Source organism: Syngnathus typhle, linkage group LG22 (assembly GCF_033458585.1).
Source record: "Syngnathus typhle isolate RoL2023-S1 ecotype Sweden linkage group LG22, RoL_Styp_1.0, whole genome shotgun sequence".
In the NCBI taxonomy this organism is placed as follows: Eukaryota; Metazoa; Chordata; class Actinopteri; order Syngnathiformes; family Syngnathidae; genus Syngnathus; species Syngnathus typhle.
The window spans coordinates 7,828,491-7,846,186 of NC_083759.1; the positions used below are offsets into that span (position 1 = coordinate 7,828,491).

The 17,696-nt window shown below is 46.7% G+C and overlaps 2 protein-coding genes across 2 annotated transcripts; both read right to left on the bottom strand.

Annotated features, from left to right (window-relative positions):
• Positions 1 to 17: 17 nt before the first annotated feature.
• Positions 18 to 8,839, bottom strand: LOC133146229 (metabotropic glutamate receptor 1-like). The gene is made up of 7 exons (XM_061269690.1): positions 8,638 to 8,839; positions 8,305 to 8,540; positions 7,607 to 7,853; positions 7,156 to 7,324; positions 6,327 to 6,453; positions 5,311 to 6,247; positions 18 to 2,767 (listed from the first exon to the last, which is right to left on the bottom strand). Exons 2-7 carry the CDS (start codon positions 8,471 to 8,473, stop codon positions 2,143 to 2,145), a joined length of 2,274 nt encoding a protein of 757 aa, XP_061125674.1. The 5' UTR covers positions 8,474 to 8,540; positions 8,638 to 8,839; the 3' UTR covers positions 18 to 2,142.
• A 58-nt stretch (positions 8,840 to 8,897) lies between these two features.
• On the bottom strand, positions 8,898 to 17,667 carry LOC133146232 (metabotropic glutamate receptor 1-like). Its single transcript, XM_061269693.1, has 3 exons — positions 16,571 to 17,667; positions 15,403 to 16,215; positions 8,898 to 14,397 (listed from the first exon to the last, which is right to left on the bottom strand). The coding sequence occupies exons 2-3, from the start codon at positions 16,109 to 16,111 to the stop codon at positions 14,144 to 14,146; spliced, it is 963 nt and encodes a 320-aa protein (XP_061125677.1). The 5' UTR covers positions 16,112 to 16,215; positions 16,571 to 17,667; the 3' UTR covers positions 8,898 to 14,143.
• Between the last annotated feature and the right edge of the window lie 29 nt (positions 17,668 to 17,696).

Genomic DNA, 17,696 nt, shown 5'->3' on the forward strand with positions numbered 1-17,696 from the left:
TCATGTACAACCTTATCCAACGTGTCCAAAACATATAGGCCTAGCTCATCCGAGCGTTGTTCAACACGGTGCTATACCCTGTTTCTCCTTTCTCGACATAAAAACCATCACTAGCATAAACTTGAAAACATTTGTAAATACAATACACTGGCACCATGTACTGTATAATCTTATAATTAATGCGCATTCTTATTGATAAAAGTAGAAGAAACTTAAGGTGGGAATAAATATCTCATTACAAGAAGCAACTAGTCATTGCAGGTACTTTTGCTCAAAGGATACAAGTTAGCTTAAAAGTTCAAAAAGCAATGGTATAAACTTTGATTTCTTTTTTGTTTAAGACTATGGACATTCTAAATATAGAAACATGTATCTGTATTACAAACATACCACCTGTGTGGAAAAAAACAAGTATTACAAATACGAGTACTGTGTTAGTGTGTATGTTTTTTTTTGCCTTCTTATGACAACACAGCTGAAAAGAAAACTATAGCCACGTGTCGAAAGCAAAATTACGCTGTAACAATCCGCATTGGCACGTCTTATGTCCACCTACAGCGCACAGAAAGAGGCTCGTGGTTGTCTTGACGCCAATCACACCTTGCAAGACGCAGAAAAACAAGCAACTTACTGCACTTCTTAAAAAAAAATCAGTTCTTGGTATATTTAAATGAGGTCGGATGTGATAGCTAAAGTGAATTAAAAAAAGGCAAAATAAAATGCACATTTGGACTGTCTTGTGCTTATTTAAGCTTTTTTTGTAGTGTAGGTTACTGTTTTTTTTAGCAATGATTGACTATATTTACAGTAGGGTGCAAAAGTCTGAGGTCACTGCTAGTTGAGATAATGTTAATTTCTTGTCCATGTGAATAAATAAAAGACACACCTTAAATGGACGTCTAATTTGTGGAAAAAAAAAGGGTCTTCATTAGGGCGTCTTTAAACTATCATGCATTTTGGGGAAGGTGACCCAGTACTTTTGCACAGTACCTTACGGGAATTTGGCATGACAAGTTGAAGAGTTTTGGCACTGTTGTTGTTTGCTAACAGCCCTTCCAGTGCCGGCTCTACGCAGGGCCAAGAGGGGGCAACGCCCCCTCAAACAGATGTCCTGCCCTCTCGAATCAAACTTTTAGAAGTGAAAAATCCGCTGATAGAAACACACGTTAATCAGCCCCCTCTCTTCTCTCATGTCGGTGCAGTGTGTGTCCTCCCTCACACAGCCTGCTGTCAGGACTCCGCGCCCCTCCGTAAACATCCAATCACTGTGAGTATGCAAATGAGGCAAGACGCAGCCAGAGAGTGTCAAGTTACAGTCAGCGCGGTAGGAGTTGAAAGAAGCAGTAAAAACTCAACCAAACTCGTCGTGATGACCCGTGATATAACTAATGATTAACGACAACTCAAATAATAGTTAATATAACATTCATATTATATGTTCCCCCCCTGAGAGGTTGCCACCTTATTGTGGTCAGGGGGTTTGCGTGCCTCAGTGACCCTAAGAGCAATACCAGCAGAAGTTTTAATCTTCAGGTGGGACACCCAAGCTGGACAGGTCTTAGTGTAGAGGCCTGACAGAGTGCAATCCACTTCTCCAGGTTGAGATCTGGACACACAGCTAACAACTGCCGTGAAGAAAACACTAACAGTGTTAAAAATGTGTAAAAAAAAAAGAACATGCCCCCTCACATTTCTGACTGCCCCCTCTTATGTGCATTCCTAGAACCGGCCCTGCTTCAGACATGGGCTGTGTTTGGATTGATTGATTGATTGATTGATTGATTGATTGATTGATTGATTGATTGATTGATTGATTGATTGATTGATTGATTGATTCATTCATTAATTCATTCATTCATTCATTCACTCCGTAATCATGTCAGTATATATAAATAATAACTGCCCAAGAACAGTTCAGTTGCATTTAACTTTTAAGCACTGTATACTGTGTGTTTGAGGTACAGAACAACTTGTTTAGTGCACTACAAAGTGATTCCGAACACAGCCATGTTCTTCTATGTGCGTTTTTAATGTACACCTAATGACAAAACACAAGCAAGCAAAATGGCGGCGGTAATAAACAAAGAAGTAGGAGTAGTCAAAGCTTGCCAAATGTGCACCTTTTTTTTTTTTTTTTTGCTCTCACAGTGTCGAGGAGCTGTGTGCAAAGTCTCGGAGGGCTTGGGCGGTGTAGTGGGCCCCCCCCAGAATAGACTCGATGGAGGGGGACCCCGAAGCGGAATCCTCGGAACACAGCGAGTCTCTGAAGGGGGACGGCGGGGACAGGGCCGGGGTGTCGTCCAGGGCCAACTTGTGCCCCTCTGCCCCTTCCTGCTTGGCATCATACATGTAATCGTGCAAAAGGTCCAGCCGCTCATCTAGGGGGGCCCCTTCCTGGAGGGGCGTCGCCAAGGGGAGCTCCGTGAAGATCAAGGAATCGCCGGCGGGGGGGACTGGGGCATGTGAGTGGTGCGTTTCCACTAAGGGAGCGTGACTGGGGTGGTGCTTGTCGTCGCCGGGCGGGGCAGACGGCGGCGGCTCGCGCGGGGGCGGGCGGGGGTCTGTGCCAAGGTCACGGGCGGCGGTGGCGGTGTGGGGCTGACAACTGTGGGGGTCGGGGGTGTTAGTTAGGGGTCGGATGACCGCCGTCTGATTCAGGCCGGCTTCCTGTTTCCTCACATGCACAGACAGTCTGTGCCACACATTGCCCCCGCTCGGAGGGTGTCTTGCACCTGATTCAGACCATGACACAGACTTGCCGTTAGAACTACAAACGAGACAAAGACTCAAGTTACCATCTCGGGGAGGGGAAACAAGGCGGTCGCTCCAGAAAAGCAACAAAACAACATGACTGACATTTGCTATAGCTTCCGTGATTCATAATGTTTGCGCACAGCATTATGATCGCCCCGTTGTCAACTTTTGTACTCATGAGATGAGTTCGATTTTAGTTCTTTCTTTTAATTGGTAATAGAAAATCTATAAGTGAAAAGGTGACTGATTCATTTTTGTTTTCATCTCACGATACACAACTCACCTACTACATTTATAGTGCATTTAAAGTTCATTCAGAAATGCCGTTTCAATTTAATCAGAGCCAAATACAAACTGAAACATTAAAATCTGTGATAAGATAAATAAACATTTGTTTACTTTTTCTAATTACCAATTGAAAGTGGAAAGAGCAATGACACCCGCACTTAATGAGTCGGCTAAAATGGATGCACTGTCGACTAGCGCTGCCTAGGAGGGAGTTAGTGCACAAATGTTGGAAGGCTGACACGCACGCTGTGATTACCGTGATTTTCCATGCATAATGCGCAAAATTTAACTAATTTATTGTCCTAAAATCTGGGGTGCGCATTATGCATGGGTACAACAATTTTTGAAGAAAATCTCCTTCGAAATAAAACTTGAAATCACACCTTTCTTCTTGTTCGCGCATCGCATTCAGCCATCACACTTAGTCAGTAAAATTCATAATTGACGACACATCGTTTGATGCGATGATGCAATCCTTGATGGTGTGTTATTGTCAAAAATTGTTTGTTTTTTAATCTCCATCGCAGACCGGATATCATACGGAGGCCGCCATGACAGTATGCGCAGAACGGATGCGCAAGACACGTCAGCTATATAAAGAGCGAGAGTTCAGTTCTCTACCTATTACTTTCAATTCACAGTTTAGTTAGCAGTTTCAATCACCAAATAACAAAATGCGTATTACAGGTAATATTTTATTTCACAACACTTTGCCTTGTTCCTTTTTTAATCTCCATCGCAGACCGGATATCATACGGAGGCCGCCATTAAAGATGCGCAGAACGGATGCGCAAGACACGTCAGCTATATAAAGAACGAGATTTCAGTTCTCTACCTAAATGCGTATTACAGGTAATATTTTATTTCACAACACTTTGCCTTGTTCCTTTCTTCTCTGCTGTTCACTTCAAACACGTTCCATACGAACACAATGCTCTCGTATCAGACTCGTATCAGACGCTTGCTCGATCACCTGCTCGTTTGCTGTCACAATGTACCCTACACAAATCTGAAACATTTCTACGCTATCGAGTTTGCTAGTGCATGCGCAGTGATACTGACCGGCAGTATAACATCCGGTTGTTCCCAAAGATGATCTTTTTTCTGAAATAATTTTACGTTTACGGACTTAAGTAAGAGTCAAAATTTGGGTGCGTATTATACATGGGTACAGGCTTTTTTCCAGCATCGACATGCCATTTTTATGGTGCGTATTATGCACGGGGGCGTATTTTGCATGGAAAATCACGGTAGTCAGTCAGGGTCGTTCATGCTGTGATAAATAAAATATGAGCTTCATTTGTGGTCCATGGGAAGCACCAGGGGGCGCTGTCTCCTTCTTGTAGGGCCACATCACAATATGCCAAGTTCTCGCATGTTGTGACGTCATTGTGTCCCGCCAGACCATGGGACTCAAACATGTGGCACGGGGGGCCATGTGCAGCCCACGGGATGACACTTAGTGGGCCCTTACTTAGTCTCAAACTTTATTGGAAGTGCAGTGCTTGATTCGTTTCTTAGGTAAGGGTTGTGAAAAACAGCACAAAAGCACAACGCCAAAGCAAAATGTCCAGCATTAGTTCTTTGCTAGGTTACCAAGCTAACTAACCAAGCGGCTAACAAGCTAACTAGCTGGTAGCAAATAGCTATGACACAGCTGCCAGTGCAGCGCTCAGAAGGTGAGACACATTTTCCGACAGGCTGCTTATTTAAGAGCGTTAGAGGAAGACGGCATACTGTAGCAGCCGAGGTGAGAGACAACATAGAGACGTTAACTCCGCCCAACTCCTTACTTCACAAAAGTATCCTTGTGTCACTGCTGTAAATCTCAAGAGAGTGAATCTCAAGCCATCTAAATCTCTAGTTGACGTGAGCAATTTGTATTACTGTAAATCCTGTAAAAACGTCAGTTACAGAGTTCAAATCCAGCTAAACTTAGCATCAATGTCTTATCGATTAGCTTGTTTTTCCTAAAATTTTGATTAGCATAGAACAACACTGGAAAGTACAGTAGACAATTTGAAATCATGAACGCTCAAAGGATGCATTTAGGGAGGCACAAATATAGCGTATGTTTGAGTGTTCATCGTAACGGTGGCGCCTTGAGATACAAGTTCAATTCATTCCGAAACCACACGCAACGCAAATCATCTTTTCCCATTGAAATGAATACAAATGTTATGAATCCGTTCCAGCCCTACTTCATAAACAAAAAAAACATCTCAAGGCACCACTGTACTTGGAATAACAACTCAAGAGCGTACTCACTTGGCATTGCCAGATACGGCCTTCTTCCTGCGGAATATGTTGAAGAAGCTGTTGGTCCCGCATGCCGCGGCCGACTTGCCGTCCCCGACGTGCATTCGCACCACGTCGGATGTGGTGAAGGCGCTTCGGACGTTCCTCTCGGGCTTGGCGATGATAATGTACATCTTGGGCGTGAACATGCAGCCCAGCGCCACAGTGACGCTGAGGCTGACCGAGAAGGAGGTGGTGATGATTTTGTAGTTGGAGCCAAAGTAGATGGGCACGAAAGCCAGCCAGATGATGCAGGTGGTGTACATGGTGAAGGCGATGTATTTGGCCTCGTTGAAATTGGCCGGCACGTTGCGCGTCTTGAAGGCGTAGTAGGTGCAGCTCATGATGAGCAGGCCATTGTAGCCCAACGGCGCCACCATGCCCAAGTTGCTGGTATTGCAGATAAGGTAGACCTCGCGGATACTGGGGTACGACTTGACCGGTTCGGGCGGTTCCAGGATGATGAGGGTGACCTCCAGGGTGAGCTGGACGCTGATCAACATGAAGGCGATGACGACCTGCGCCCAGGCGCTCATGAAACGCGGCTTGCGGGTGCAGATCTTCTTCTTGCTGCCCGCCAGGATGCGAGCGATGCGGTTGGTTTTGGTCACCAGCGCCGAGTAACACATGGCCGACGACAGGCCCACCAGGAGGCGCTGCAGGTAGCAGGAGGCGACGGTGGGCCGGGCGATCAGGGTGAAGGGGCAGATGTAACCCAAGAAGATGCCCGCCAGGATGATGTAGCACAGCTCTCGGCTGGAGGATTTCACCACGGGGGTGTCACGGTACTGGATGAAGATGAAGGTGACGAAGGAGGTGATAAGGATGCCCACACAGGAGAATGCCACCGCCACCATGGATTCCACATCAGCCCAGTCCAGATATTTCAGAGGCAATGGTTGGCAGCCTGGAAAGCAAAACGGGCCGGTTATGAGGTGTCTCCAACGCCGAAATTGGAGCTAAGTCGCGGTTTCGCATCTTTTTACCCGCCAAATCGTCGGCTGGCCACCATCCCAGATCACAAGCCTTGCAGGTGAACTCATCTAGGACGATCTCATTTTCCTTACACGTGGTGCAGATCCAGCAGCAGCTCACTTCGCCTTTCCTGATCACCTGCGAGTACACAAACGAGCCGCTCGCGTCACCTCGTCCCAATTCATCAACTTGACGAATGTTGCTACGGCGTTTATAGGACAAGGACGTCTGCTTTTTTTGGGGGGGGGATTCGGCACCCGCGCCGGCTGTTAGCGGCAGCGCTGTGAAATGGAAAGCAGGGTGATAAGTGGGTCAGGATACAAAGTGAGGAGAGGATGCATCCTCCCTCAGGGTAACTTAGTGTAAATTTTACTCAAAACAATCAGCTCCAGATGAGCAAAATCAGGGCATGTCCCAAAACTAGTAAAGGACGCGAGTGTTTAAATAAAGATGATTCTTCGGATAGAACGGCTACAGCAGCAGATGGAGCCATATTGAGTTTAGTTTGAGTATATTTTTTTTCCACTAATGGAAAAAAAAATGTGTTGTTTATTCAACTGGAAGATTATCAGATTTCTATTTGAGGAAACAGATTGGTGTGACACCAACTACCCAACAAATGGGCAAGTGTGTCCTTGGACAAAGAGAAACAAGCAGTGTCACTTTAACAGCCAAGGAGGCTTTGGATGATTACCAAAGAGAACAAAAGCGATGACTCACTATTGCCCAAAAAAAAAAAAAAAAGCATCAAGCAGTGACAAAGGTGCCAATTGAAACACGGGTATGTATGTACGGAAGAGAAACGAAGTTAATTTAAAAAAAAAAAGTCATGGCTCATACCTTGATTTGACCTTTGGAGCAGGGGTCACTGCACACCGAGCGCACCATATCACTGCTGTTCATCCACAGCTTGTTGTCGTCGATACTCAGGACGCCTTCGTGCCAGGAGCCCACGTTGATGTAATCGTAGCGGCCGTCCTCCACGTTCTGCAGATTCATAATGTCGTACCTGGAAGGTCCACACCACCAGGTTAGCCGAATTTTTAATTTCACTTTCTGAAGCCACGTGAGAAACTGGCGGACGGCGGCTCATTTTAACGTCCAGCTGACAAAAGAATGATACGCTGGAGCATTTTGACTGTCAAACGCTATCCGTTCGACTAAAGCCAGATGAAAGTGGACGATGCGCCGTATCTGTTCCGGTCTAAACCAATTACATCATTCCCTTGCTCAATATTTTCTATATGAGCGTAATAAATACCAGGGTCCATTTAACGCTCTGATGATTTACCGTCCGGGGGTGTCTCCGTTCTGGTCAAAGTAGATGTCCTCGCCGGAGACGCCCCTGAAGGAGGTCTTGAGAAGGTAGTCGAGAAGTTTGCTGCCGTCAATGGGGTCCATGGCCTCGCACAGCCCAGTCTGGCCCGGGCACATCTCCCGATGCATGTCGTGGAGACCGTGCGCCATGGCGTAGATGGCGTTGATGACAAAGCCCATTTTGCTGTCCTGGACGTAGTTTTCATGCAGGCTCTCGTTTCCTGTTTAAAGACGAGATGGAGCATTCAGATAGTTTGGGATTGTTTTGAAATAAAATATAGTGGGGACGTGCCTCTGTGGTACAGATTTGGTATTGAGAAGAAATATGCCGTGAATATGCAAAAAAAACAAATTGTGGTTGTCTTTTGTGTCCCCATGCAAAATGATTTCAGTGTGATCAAATTGTGTCTTTTGTGTCCACGCATCAGTCAAACTTGAGTGCTCACAGAGTGAAGAAGTGTGTGAAATAATGTACTTACCACCTTGAAGGTCTAAAAATATAAACGAGAAAGTACATGAAGGTTTTGCTCCATGAAATCAATTTGATAAGATTTGACAAAAATACCAACATTTACCGTGGTCACCTTTTTGGAGCAAGAGAGAAAAAAAAAACAGGTTTTTTTGGGGGGGATTGGGTTGATACAAGAAGAACGCAAAATGGCTTCCACTCACCAGCGCAGACTTTCTTGTAGTTCTTGTTCTCCTGAGGATGTCCGGGCAGACGACACTGGAAGCGGTACTGCCAGAACTCGGCAAACCAAGGGTTCCTGGTGTTGGTGTCCAGACGGAGTTTCAGGTAGTAGTCGTCGAAGGTCGTGACCACGGCCGACTGCAGCTTCATGGTGATGCCTCCCTTGGCTTCCTGCTCGAAGCCTTCCACCACCTCGTCGCGGTCGGCCCACCCGTCGCTGCGTTGAGACAGAGCGAGATGTTGAGCCAGCACAAAAATGATTCTGTAAAACCCCATTTGGAAAAGTAAATGGAAGCAAACGATGAACCCTGTACCTCACTTCTGGCCCAATGTCAACTAGGATGAACACCAGCTGCAGCTCACATGTTGGATGGACGGATTGACATATGGATGGATGGATGATGAATGGATGATCTTAAGACAAAGGCACTTTTGTTAAAAAATAAAAAGCATCAGCACTTCAAGCACTGATAGCTGGAATATATCGCAGCAGGCGGTCGCTGGGCGTTTCCATGACAACAGCGAGGCTCTCTAAAACGCTGCAAGTATTCAAAGCACCCTCCTTGTAACCCCGTCCCAATTTTTCTTTTATTTAAAAAAAAAAAAAAAACACAACTCCATCGGGATTACCTTGAATTGAAGAGCGGCAACTGTCAATTTAAAAATAGACAAGAGCGCGGCCGCCGGTGTGACTGTCGGCTTTCCAGTCCTGGAGCCAAACTAACAAGCTCGTTTGGACATGCGCTTAAGAAAAACAGAGGACACCGGTGAACAAAAGACAAACAAGCACTCTGAATTCTGCTCGTTCTTCCTCAGCCATGGTGGGACGCGGCCTTAATACGTACCTGCGCCGGCCGCTGACATCTGCACGCCAATTAGAGATGACTCACAGTGGAAGCAATTATCTCTCACACAAACACACACACACGTGTGTGTGTGTGCGTATGTGTTTATATAGGTCAGACCTTGCTAGCCATAATTAGTGTCCATCAAAGGAGAGAAGAGACACAATCAAATGCGAGACGATACGAGCCAATTGATGGAGCGTGATTGGAGATTGCTTTTTTTAGGAGCACTGGAGAAACAGTGAGGGGAGAGGGGGAGCGAGTCTGCATTGCTCAAATAATTCACGAGGCACTGGAGACATGAATGTGTTCCCTGGCAAAAAAACAAAAAACATTTCTTCTCACTCTGCTCTCTGAGGATGGTTCTGAACTCTATGTGGCGCGGAAGCAGAAACTCATCACTTCTTTTTGGACCACCATGGGAGGGTGGAGGGGGGGCATCTATTGTGCGACAAAAACTAATTTTACCAAACCGCATTATCAAGGGGCCTTTACGATATAATATGGGTCGGAAATTCCTGAGGAGCAACTTTCTAACTCGATTGGAGCGAAGTACAATTTGCGAGTACCTTTGGCTAGTCTGAGAGTGAACATGATCCAGTCCGTTTACTGTCCCCACTTATCAATGCGATCGATGGGCTGGACTAGCGTGATAAATAAGCGTCGTCTCCACGGAGGCTTGGCGAGGGCGAATTGTGAAGCCATTAAGTGCGCTCAGAGACATTTACAATGACGCCGTAATGGCCCCTATCACTCTTTCCAAAGAAGGGAGCTTCTTGGATTTGAAGGTTCCCTATTGTGATCACAAGTGGAAGAAAAATCCTTCCATTCATGACACAGCTTCCCGGCTCTCGGTCTACTTTCAGTCGGCGTGCACGTTTGTATATTTATGAAGCCATGAATTAATTGACAGGAAAGAGATTTAATCACATGCACTCTATCCCCCTGGAGGACCAATAGGATGAGTTAGTTTAAAACGAGTATTTGGTGAGAAAGGGAGGGATGGGAGGGGGAGTCGTGGATGGCTCTCCTAGCTTTAAACCCTACTTTGAAACCCTAACCCTAGTATGAAACCCTGGTTTGAAACCCTAACCCAGGGGTGTCCAAACTTTTTGCAAGGAGGGCCAGATTTAGTAACGTGAAGTGGCCCGGGTGCCAATATTTTTTTCAGGGGGGGGTGCTAATGGGACATCAAACGCTGCGTATTCGCTTCTCTTCCCTGGGGTGCAGCCATTTCTGGGGACTCGCGGTAAAAGTTTTTCTTCGCTTGATTTCATTTGTATGGCGGGCTCTATCTACTAGTGTTGAAACTGAGAAATGCAACAGAGTTGAGCTCAAGCTTCTTGTGCAGGCCATATTCAATTATGTTTTCAGAATTTGATGCGAGCCAATAAAAACTGTTCCGCGGGCCGTAGTTTGGACACCCCTGCCCTAACCCTACCATACGTAAGAGTTAAAATAAAAGTTCAGGTAGTTAATGGAAAAACCTTTTTTTAAATGTCAACTGAGGATAGCGCTGGGGCAAAAATGTATTCGGGGCAAGGCCTTTAATTACATAAATGCTAATACAATTTGAGCTAAGGGCAAGTCTTTGCGCTTGAATTAATTTAGAAGTCTGCTTATAGGCCTCTGGACCTGCTGTTTTTGTTAGCAAAGGGGTATTTTGATTTGACATTTATTTGTGCTGCAGTTTGATGAAATGTAACAACCGCACGTGGCGCTATTTTAAAATGAGGCGTCGATGGCTCGAGAGGATGCTGGCGATGCCCTCACTGTCACGTGCTGGCGCCACCTGTGACAGGACCACGCCCCCCCCCTCCCGTCAGTGGAATCGCCGCCACCTGCCACGGGCTCATGGACAGCGCTATATCAGCGCCGCCAGCGCAGACCCGAGTGTCAGTCTGTCCCGTGATGCTGCTCACTCTTCTGCCCCTGGAAACTGACTTACTTGACGATTCGGAGATCCCGCAGAATCGCTTGTTCCCCCCAGCCAGATCGCCGCTCCAGCGCCAGCTGTTCCAATCGTACCCCTCCACAATAAAGTCTCTGTCGCTACGCACTTGGCTGTACTGTCCGATCCCTTACACTCACTATTGTTAATTCAGCTAACCCTAACAATTCAGACAGCAGGATCATGTCAGCGCCGTACTTCCGAGCGGCTGCCATTGAGTCCTTAAGTTTGTTTTTGTTTCCCACACATCAGCCATATTCTTGTGGCGCTGCTGACAGACTGAGTGACAGATCCGCAGCCAGACGAACCCACCAACCCTCTGTCATGAGCCTAAACAACATCGCCATGGCGACGGCGGCGCCAACACAGCTCAGAAAGCAGCTTTTATTCTAGTGTACACGAAATAAAAGAATGCTAAGAAAATAATGGTTATGGAACGGGAAGGCTAAAGAGGTACAACAAGAAAATTCCAAGAAAAATGGTTTGGAAAGTGATCTCATGTGCGCTCAAATTAGTGTTACATGTTAGCAGCTTATGCAAATGATAATAAGCGCCTCGGAGCGCGCATTAGAAGGGAGAGTGGCGACCACGCCGCCACTCAGAAGAACGAACCAGAGGGTCCCTCTGAGAGGGATGACGAGAAAAGACAACGAATGCTGATCGACTCTTTTGGAGGCCGAGCGGGGAGAGAAAAAGGTGTCTGGTGTTGCTTGCCAATGTGCTGAGATAATTGAGTAGGTGGCAAATGAATATTTAAGAATAGGAGGAAGGACTCCACATTAGCGAGCGCCAAACTACGTGGGATATTTGGTGTTAATCGTGCAGTTGGAAAAAGAAAAAAAAAAAACCCAAAGGAAAAACAGCACAGTACAAACTGCTAAATAAAAAGTTAAAGTATGCTAAAAACAGACAGTATGGTAAAACTGATTTTTGATACAGAAAAGCCAAGCTTTGTGTAAAGTGGACTTAGTATTGAGCCCTGTGGAACACCGCTAGCTTTCTACCGTAATGCCAGACAATTGTGACAATAATGTATTTGCAGCCTGGTGATCCTGAAAGGGGGATCCTTCCATCTGTGGTCCTTTCTCAAGGTTTCTCATTTTTCCCCTGGTAGTTTTTTTTTTTTTTAGTTTTTCCTTGCTCTTTTGGGAGCTTAAGATCAGGGGATGCTTTGAGAATAATTGTCAATTTGTTTGTCTATGTGAAGCCCTTTGAGGCTGCTTGTGATTTAGGGATATACAAATAAACTTGACTTCTTAACTGGTAGAGTATATTTTAAAACTATGTGGCCAAGGTTTAGTGGAAGACAGCCAGTATGTGCCTACAAAAATTAAAAAAGGACAGAAAATAAAGGGAAATAAATAAATAAATAAATAAATAAATAAATAAATAAATACATACATACATACATACATACATACATACATACATACATACATACATACATACATACATACATACATACATACAATACAATACAATACAATACAATACAATCACCAGGGTTCGCTATAGATGATTTGTTATGCTATACATAAAGAAAACACCGACAGAAAAAAATGAAAGAACGCAAACAAAGCAAAAAGAACACAAAAGACACAAGTTGTTATACAAGGTTCTTCTTTGCCAGTCTGTTCTATTTGTTAAGTTATGTAATGAAGGTCAATAGCCATGTGTGCTCTACCAATTAGTGTCAGGATATAGAAAGCATGTCATCACTCGGGTTACAGAAATTCAATGGCGCAAAGGCTTTTATGCTGCGAGGGGGGGGGGGGGGGGACTACTATTATAACCATAATGAGCCAAGCAGGTGTTCATTCAGCATCATTTATCACATCAGCTGCAAGCGCGGCCTTCAACATAACACAGATTGTATTGTTGTGATCTGAAATGAACCTCCATCATACAGCAGAACTTCATTTTTGTGATGAACCCATCCAGAAAATCTGATTACAAAAAACTATGAGCACTAACCACTAGTTGGCCAAACCGACTATACTGTTTATTATTTTAAATCACAGAGCCAAACTGTTGGGTGAAAAAAGACAAGAGATACTCAGGAGGAAAGTGGACGCAAAGTGTGGTGCTGAGAGTAGTCTGCGGGTCGGGCGGCCAAAGCGTGTGGGTCGAGCATCTGGCACACCTGGCTCTCGTCTGAAGAGCAGCCTGGTGCCCGGCGGCCAAAACAAAAGCTCTCCAAAAAACAATTTTACAAAGCATATTCAACAGCCTGCTTCTTTTTTGCTCAGGCAAAATTTGAATGTGTCCCACCGGCAATAAAAAAGGAGGACAATGTTTTTCTCCTCGACTCGGGTCATAACCACTTTATGACCACAAGCTCCTGAGATATGATCAAAGCAGCCAACTTGGCGGGTATGGCATCCATTTGGTTTATGAGCGAATGAGAAACTGAAGAAACAGAAGAGCACACAGCTTATCACGTGAATTGGCTCAGACCGCCTCTTTTCCTGTGACCCAGAAGCGCGCAGATCGGCATCCGTGGAGACCATCCACAAAAAGCTCAACTATAGACCTACTTTCCCACCCCATCGCCGATGGATGTGGGGGAATAAAAAAAAAAAAAGAATCCGGGAAAAGAAACTCATAACCCGAGAGAGTCTTCACTATGGATAATTTAAAAGCTGCATCGGAAAAGAATGAGTGCCATCCCCAAGCCAGCAACTTAAACATACGGGAATGAATTAAATATTATTCGTACAACATAAACGGAGAAACAGAACAGCATCCATCTCTCCCTTTTCTTTTTCAATCCGCCTCCTTCTGGATATATTCTCAAAAAGAGGTTCTTATAGATGAAGTCGTCACAACCTATGCAATATTTGTCCCAAAAATATTGTACTTAAAAGTTCATTAAAAACATAACATAAATGGTCCAAACATCGACCCTTGTGGAACACCACATTATGTCTTTCCGATGCTATTCCTACACCGCTCCTTCTTTGTTGCCCTGGCGACGCGTGCATCAGTAGCACAGCATAATCCATCCGCCAACTACAGCGAAATTTACCTGCCGATCAGAAGGAACTCGTCGTACACCCCCAAGCGTCGCATGGCCATGAGAAGGCTGCGGACGGTCATGCCCTCGCAGAAGCACACCACCACGCGCGCTTTGGGCAGCCTCTCACGCAGTTTCCTCAAGAGGCGGTCAAACTGCTTCTCGCCGGCGTTGCTGTAGATCTTGTCCGAGTGGGCAATGCACAAGCCCTCCTGGGAGGCCAGCTCCTTGAAGGCCTCCATGCCGCTCTCGCCGTAGTTCCCTGTGGAAGCCAAGAACACATTAGGCCTGTGTTGATTTTGGGAAAATTTTGTGTGAATTTCAGTGGTAATTTTCCATTCACCATGAATCTTCCTGATAGTTGATGAAGGCAATGTAATGAAATGCCCGTCCCTAATTAGAATGAATACATGCCCGCCCCCTTCTAAAAAGGCCTCCGGCTCAGTGTTGTTAGCTCGGGCTTGATCCTGCGATAATGAGTGTCGGGGATTTTCGCCACTGTAATCAAAGGCAAGGCGGGCCGTGGTTGCTCTGTGGCACCAAGCGCATCCCAATCAAGAAACCCAGCAAAGCTGTTTTTTTCTCTTTTTTTTCCGTTCGTTTAAATCTTCTACATCCGCGTGGACTGCCGTGTCTGGATTGACCACAAAGCTGGAGCGCTGGATTATTACAAACGCACGTATCCAATTGAGCGTGCGTGTCGTCGCATGGCGAAATTAACGGGACAAATACGGCGGGTGAAAAACAATGTTGAGGTTTTCGCGCTTAAGATGTTTTCAGTAGCCTCATATGACCCTCCCACGGCGACATGGCAATATTTACGGGTGATTATCTGGCGGGCACATTAGCGGACAGCCTGGGCGAGTATATCAGCATCCGCGCAGGTACTTGGCTTGCATTTTTCACAGCCAGCCTTGACTGTTGCCACGGCAACCAAGCTGCATTTATAATTTCCCAGAGAAAACCTTCATTATTGACGACAGGCATAAAACTGAACTGTGATTATTTCCCATAAATGTTTTTTAATGATTGTCTCGTTTTCTGAATGACACAATGTTCTTTAATGAGTATGTTTAACCTGCTAGTTGTAGTGTGCCACTGAACGAGACCAGGGAAAATGTCACGTGTGTGTGAGCATCTGACAGTTCCTGGACCTTGATCACATCAAGACCTTGTATACGACTTCATGTCGATTACTTCTAGAGTTTGGATTTGAAATGTATGGTTTGTGACATCAGTCCTGGAGTCACTGGACGGACGGGCTCACCTTCGGTGTGCACGGCAGACACGTAGGTCCAGTTGTAGCGCTGCACAATGTCCAGCATAGCTCGGGCCTGGAGCACGTCGGAGGGCACCACCCTCAGGAAGTACTTGAAGAGCGTTTTGTCGCTCAGGTCGATGCTGGTCGCCGAGTAGGCGATCTGCGGGATGTTAAAGAGCTGCAGCAGGTTCTGCACCTGGATGGCCACTGAGCTGGAGCCCGGCCCGATCACGCCGGCGATGGGCTTCTTGGTGGGCGGCGGCTGGCTGGAGTGGGAGTGACCGTCCACGCACCATTTGGAGCCGCCGTCCTTGTCGTCGCGAATGGAAATGAGCGAGTCACGGATGAACTCGATGCTCTGCTCCAGAGCCACGGAAGAGTGCCAGCAGGAGTCCCGGATCTCGCAGCCCAGGCTGATGTTGGGCAGCAGCTGGTGGTCGGCGTTGATGCGGTCCAGTGTGTGGAACATGGCCTCCACCCGCTGGATGCCGTACTGCTCGCGGACGTCGCCGCACTTGCGCTCGGCCACCTTCTCCGCCGAGGGCTGGTGGTGCACGGAGAAGAGGGCGCCAATGATGACGTCGCCGTCCATGCGGGCCACCGAGCGGGAGATGCCGCGAGGCACGGCGGCCCGCTCGTGGATGCCGGCGGCGTGGCAAGGCGTGAGAAGGCGGGACAGTAAGGTGGGGAGTAGGAGCAGCGCGAGGGGGGCCATCTTTAGCGGGACTGTGCCAAGGGGGGGCACATAGCAGCCGCGGTCACGTCGCCGTTTATCCCAGCCACCTGCGTACGGTGCGCCAGCATCTCGCGTATGCGCATCTAGACAGGAAGTAGAAAGTTGCACAGGTTCGATAACTTGTAGCCTACATTAATAATTAAAGGCGTCTAAATCGAGATTCTAAGATGATTTTCACCATTATCAGACACGAGGTTGTTTGGAATAAAGCATGAAACAAGTCACACTGTGCACCGTGCATTTGGAATGGAAGGCGTGGACTCTTCCATTGAGCCTCAAGGCGCATTCCAGCACTGTGGACAGCACAAGCAGTAAAAGAACGTCCGTGGAATTGTCACGCCGCATCACGTCGGTATCACTAAGCGGCCCTTTCATCCGTGTGCATGTAACCTGAATGCAGTCTAGGTTGAAATGGGACTAAAGGGGGTCTAAACTTACCTGAATCCTCGAGACATGCCGCGTGCCTCCTTCGCTCGTCTTCTTGAGCGCGTGTGGCTCTCGCGCGCTCGTCTTCTCGCGCTCTCTCTCTCACTCCCTCCCGCTCTCACACCATAGCTCTCTCTCTTTTAACCATCTGCAGCTCTCTCTCTCTCTCTCTCTCGCTCTCTCATTCTCTCACCACGCCAAAGTTTATACCATCGCGCTAGTTTCAGTCTCTTGCACCACGGCGCCCCCCTCTGTCTCTCTCTTAACTCTCTCTTACTCCCTGTTTCTCTCTCTCTCTCTCTCTCTCTCTCTCTCTCTCTCTCTCTCTCTCTCTCTCTCTCTCTCTCTCTCTCTCTCTCTCTCTCTCTCTCTCTCTCTCTCTCTCTCTCTCTCTCTCTCTCTCTCTCTCTCTCATCACATCCATCGGTCTCTCTTTAACACATCACACTCTCCGACCCTCCCTTGCTCTTCCGCAATCTCGCGGTCTCTCTCCATCTGTCTTCTTTCTCCACAGAGGTCTCTCACCCATCTCATTAGCATATCTGCAAGAAAAAGGCGACAATTTTCTAACGTGACAGTTAAGTCAATGTTTAGTTTTTTTTACTTCCGACGACGGACAAGAGGCAACCCTTCCAGCAGTTCTGTTGCTTTTATCTCGTGTTTGTTCTTTTAATTTTTCATAAACGATGGCTGCCGTATAATCACACACAGACACACACACACACACACACGTATTCAGAAATACGAATGACGTCACCAACAAACAGGGTGATTGACGTGGAGCGTCCTAAGTTTGAATTGAGGGGTTTGAATAGCGACAGCTACTCGGGGACGTCAACTGTGTGTCAGCACCAAGGACAGCGACTGCGGTCTGTTTGTGCCACCCAGGGTTCGTCCATAAAAGCAACGGCGTTGCCAAATCCATACAAATGGCTTCCTCTTTTGTTTTTAAGGAGGCTTGCCTGCAAATATGGCACAACACTGACCTCGCGTGTGCTTTACAGAGCATTACGGTTCACAATGTCGGCGCATTGTTCGAAAAAAATGGCTTCATGCTCTGACAAATATGGCGCCTCAGTTGACGTGTATGTAGTGGACGGAGGCAGTCAGTGTTGCGACCATATCGAGCGTACAACGC

Coding starts and splice junctions, on each gene's coding strand:
- LOC133146232 (XM_061269693.1), bottom strand. CDS start 16,111: ATGGCCCCCCTCGCGCTGCTCCTACTCCCCACCTTACTGTCCCGCCTT. Junction 14,398..15,402: donor GTCTGCCGTGCACACCGAAG/GTGAGCCCGTCC, acceptor TGGCTTCCACAG/GGAACTACGGCGAGAGCGGC.
- LOC133146229 (XM_061269690.1), bottom strand. CDS start 8,473: ATGAAGCTGCAGTCGGCCGTGGTCACGACCTTCGACGACTACTACCTG. Junction 7,325..7,606: donor AACGGAGACACCCCCGGACG/GTAAATCATCAG, acceptor TGGACCTTCCAG/GTACGACATTATGAATCTGC. Junction 6,248..6,326: donor GCCAGCCGACGATTTGGCGG/GTAAAAAGATGC, acceptor TTTGCTTTCCAG/GCTGCCAACCATTGCCTCTG.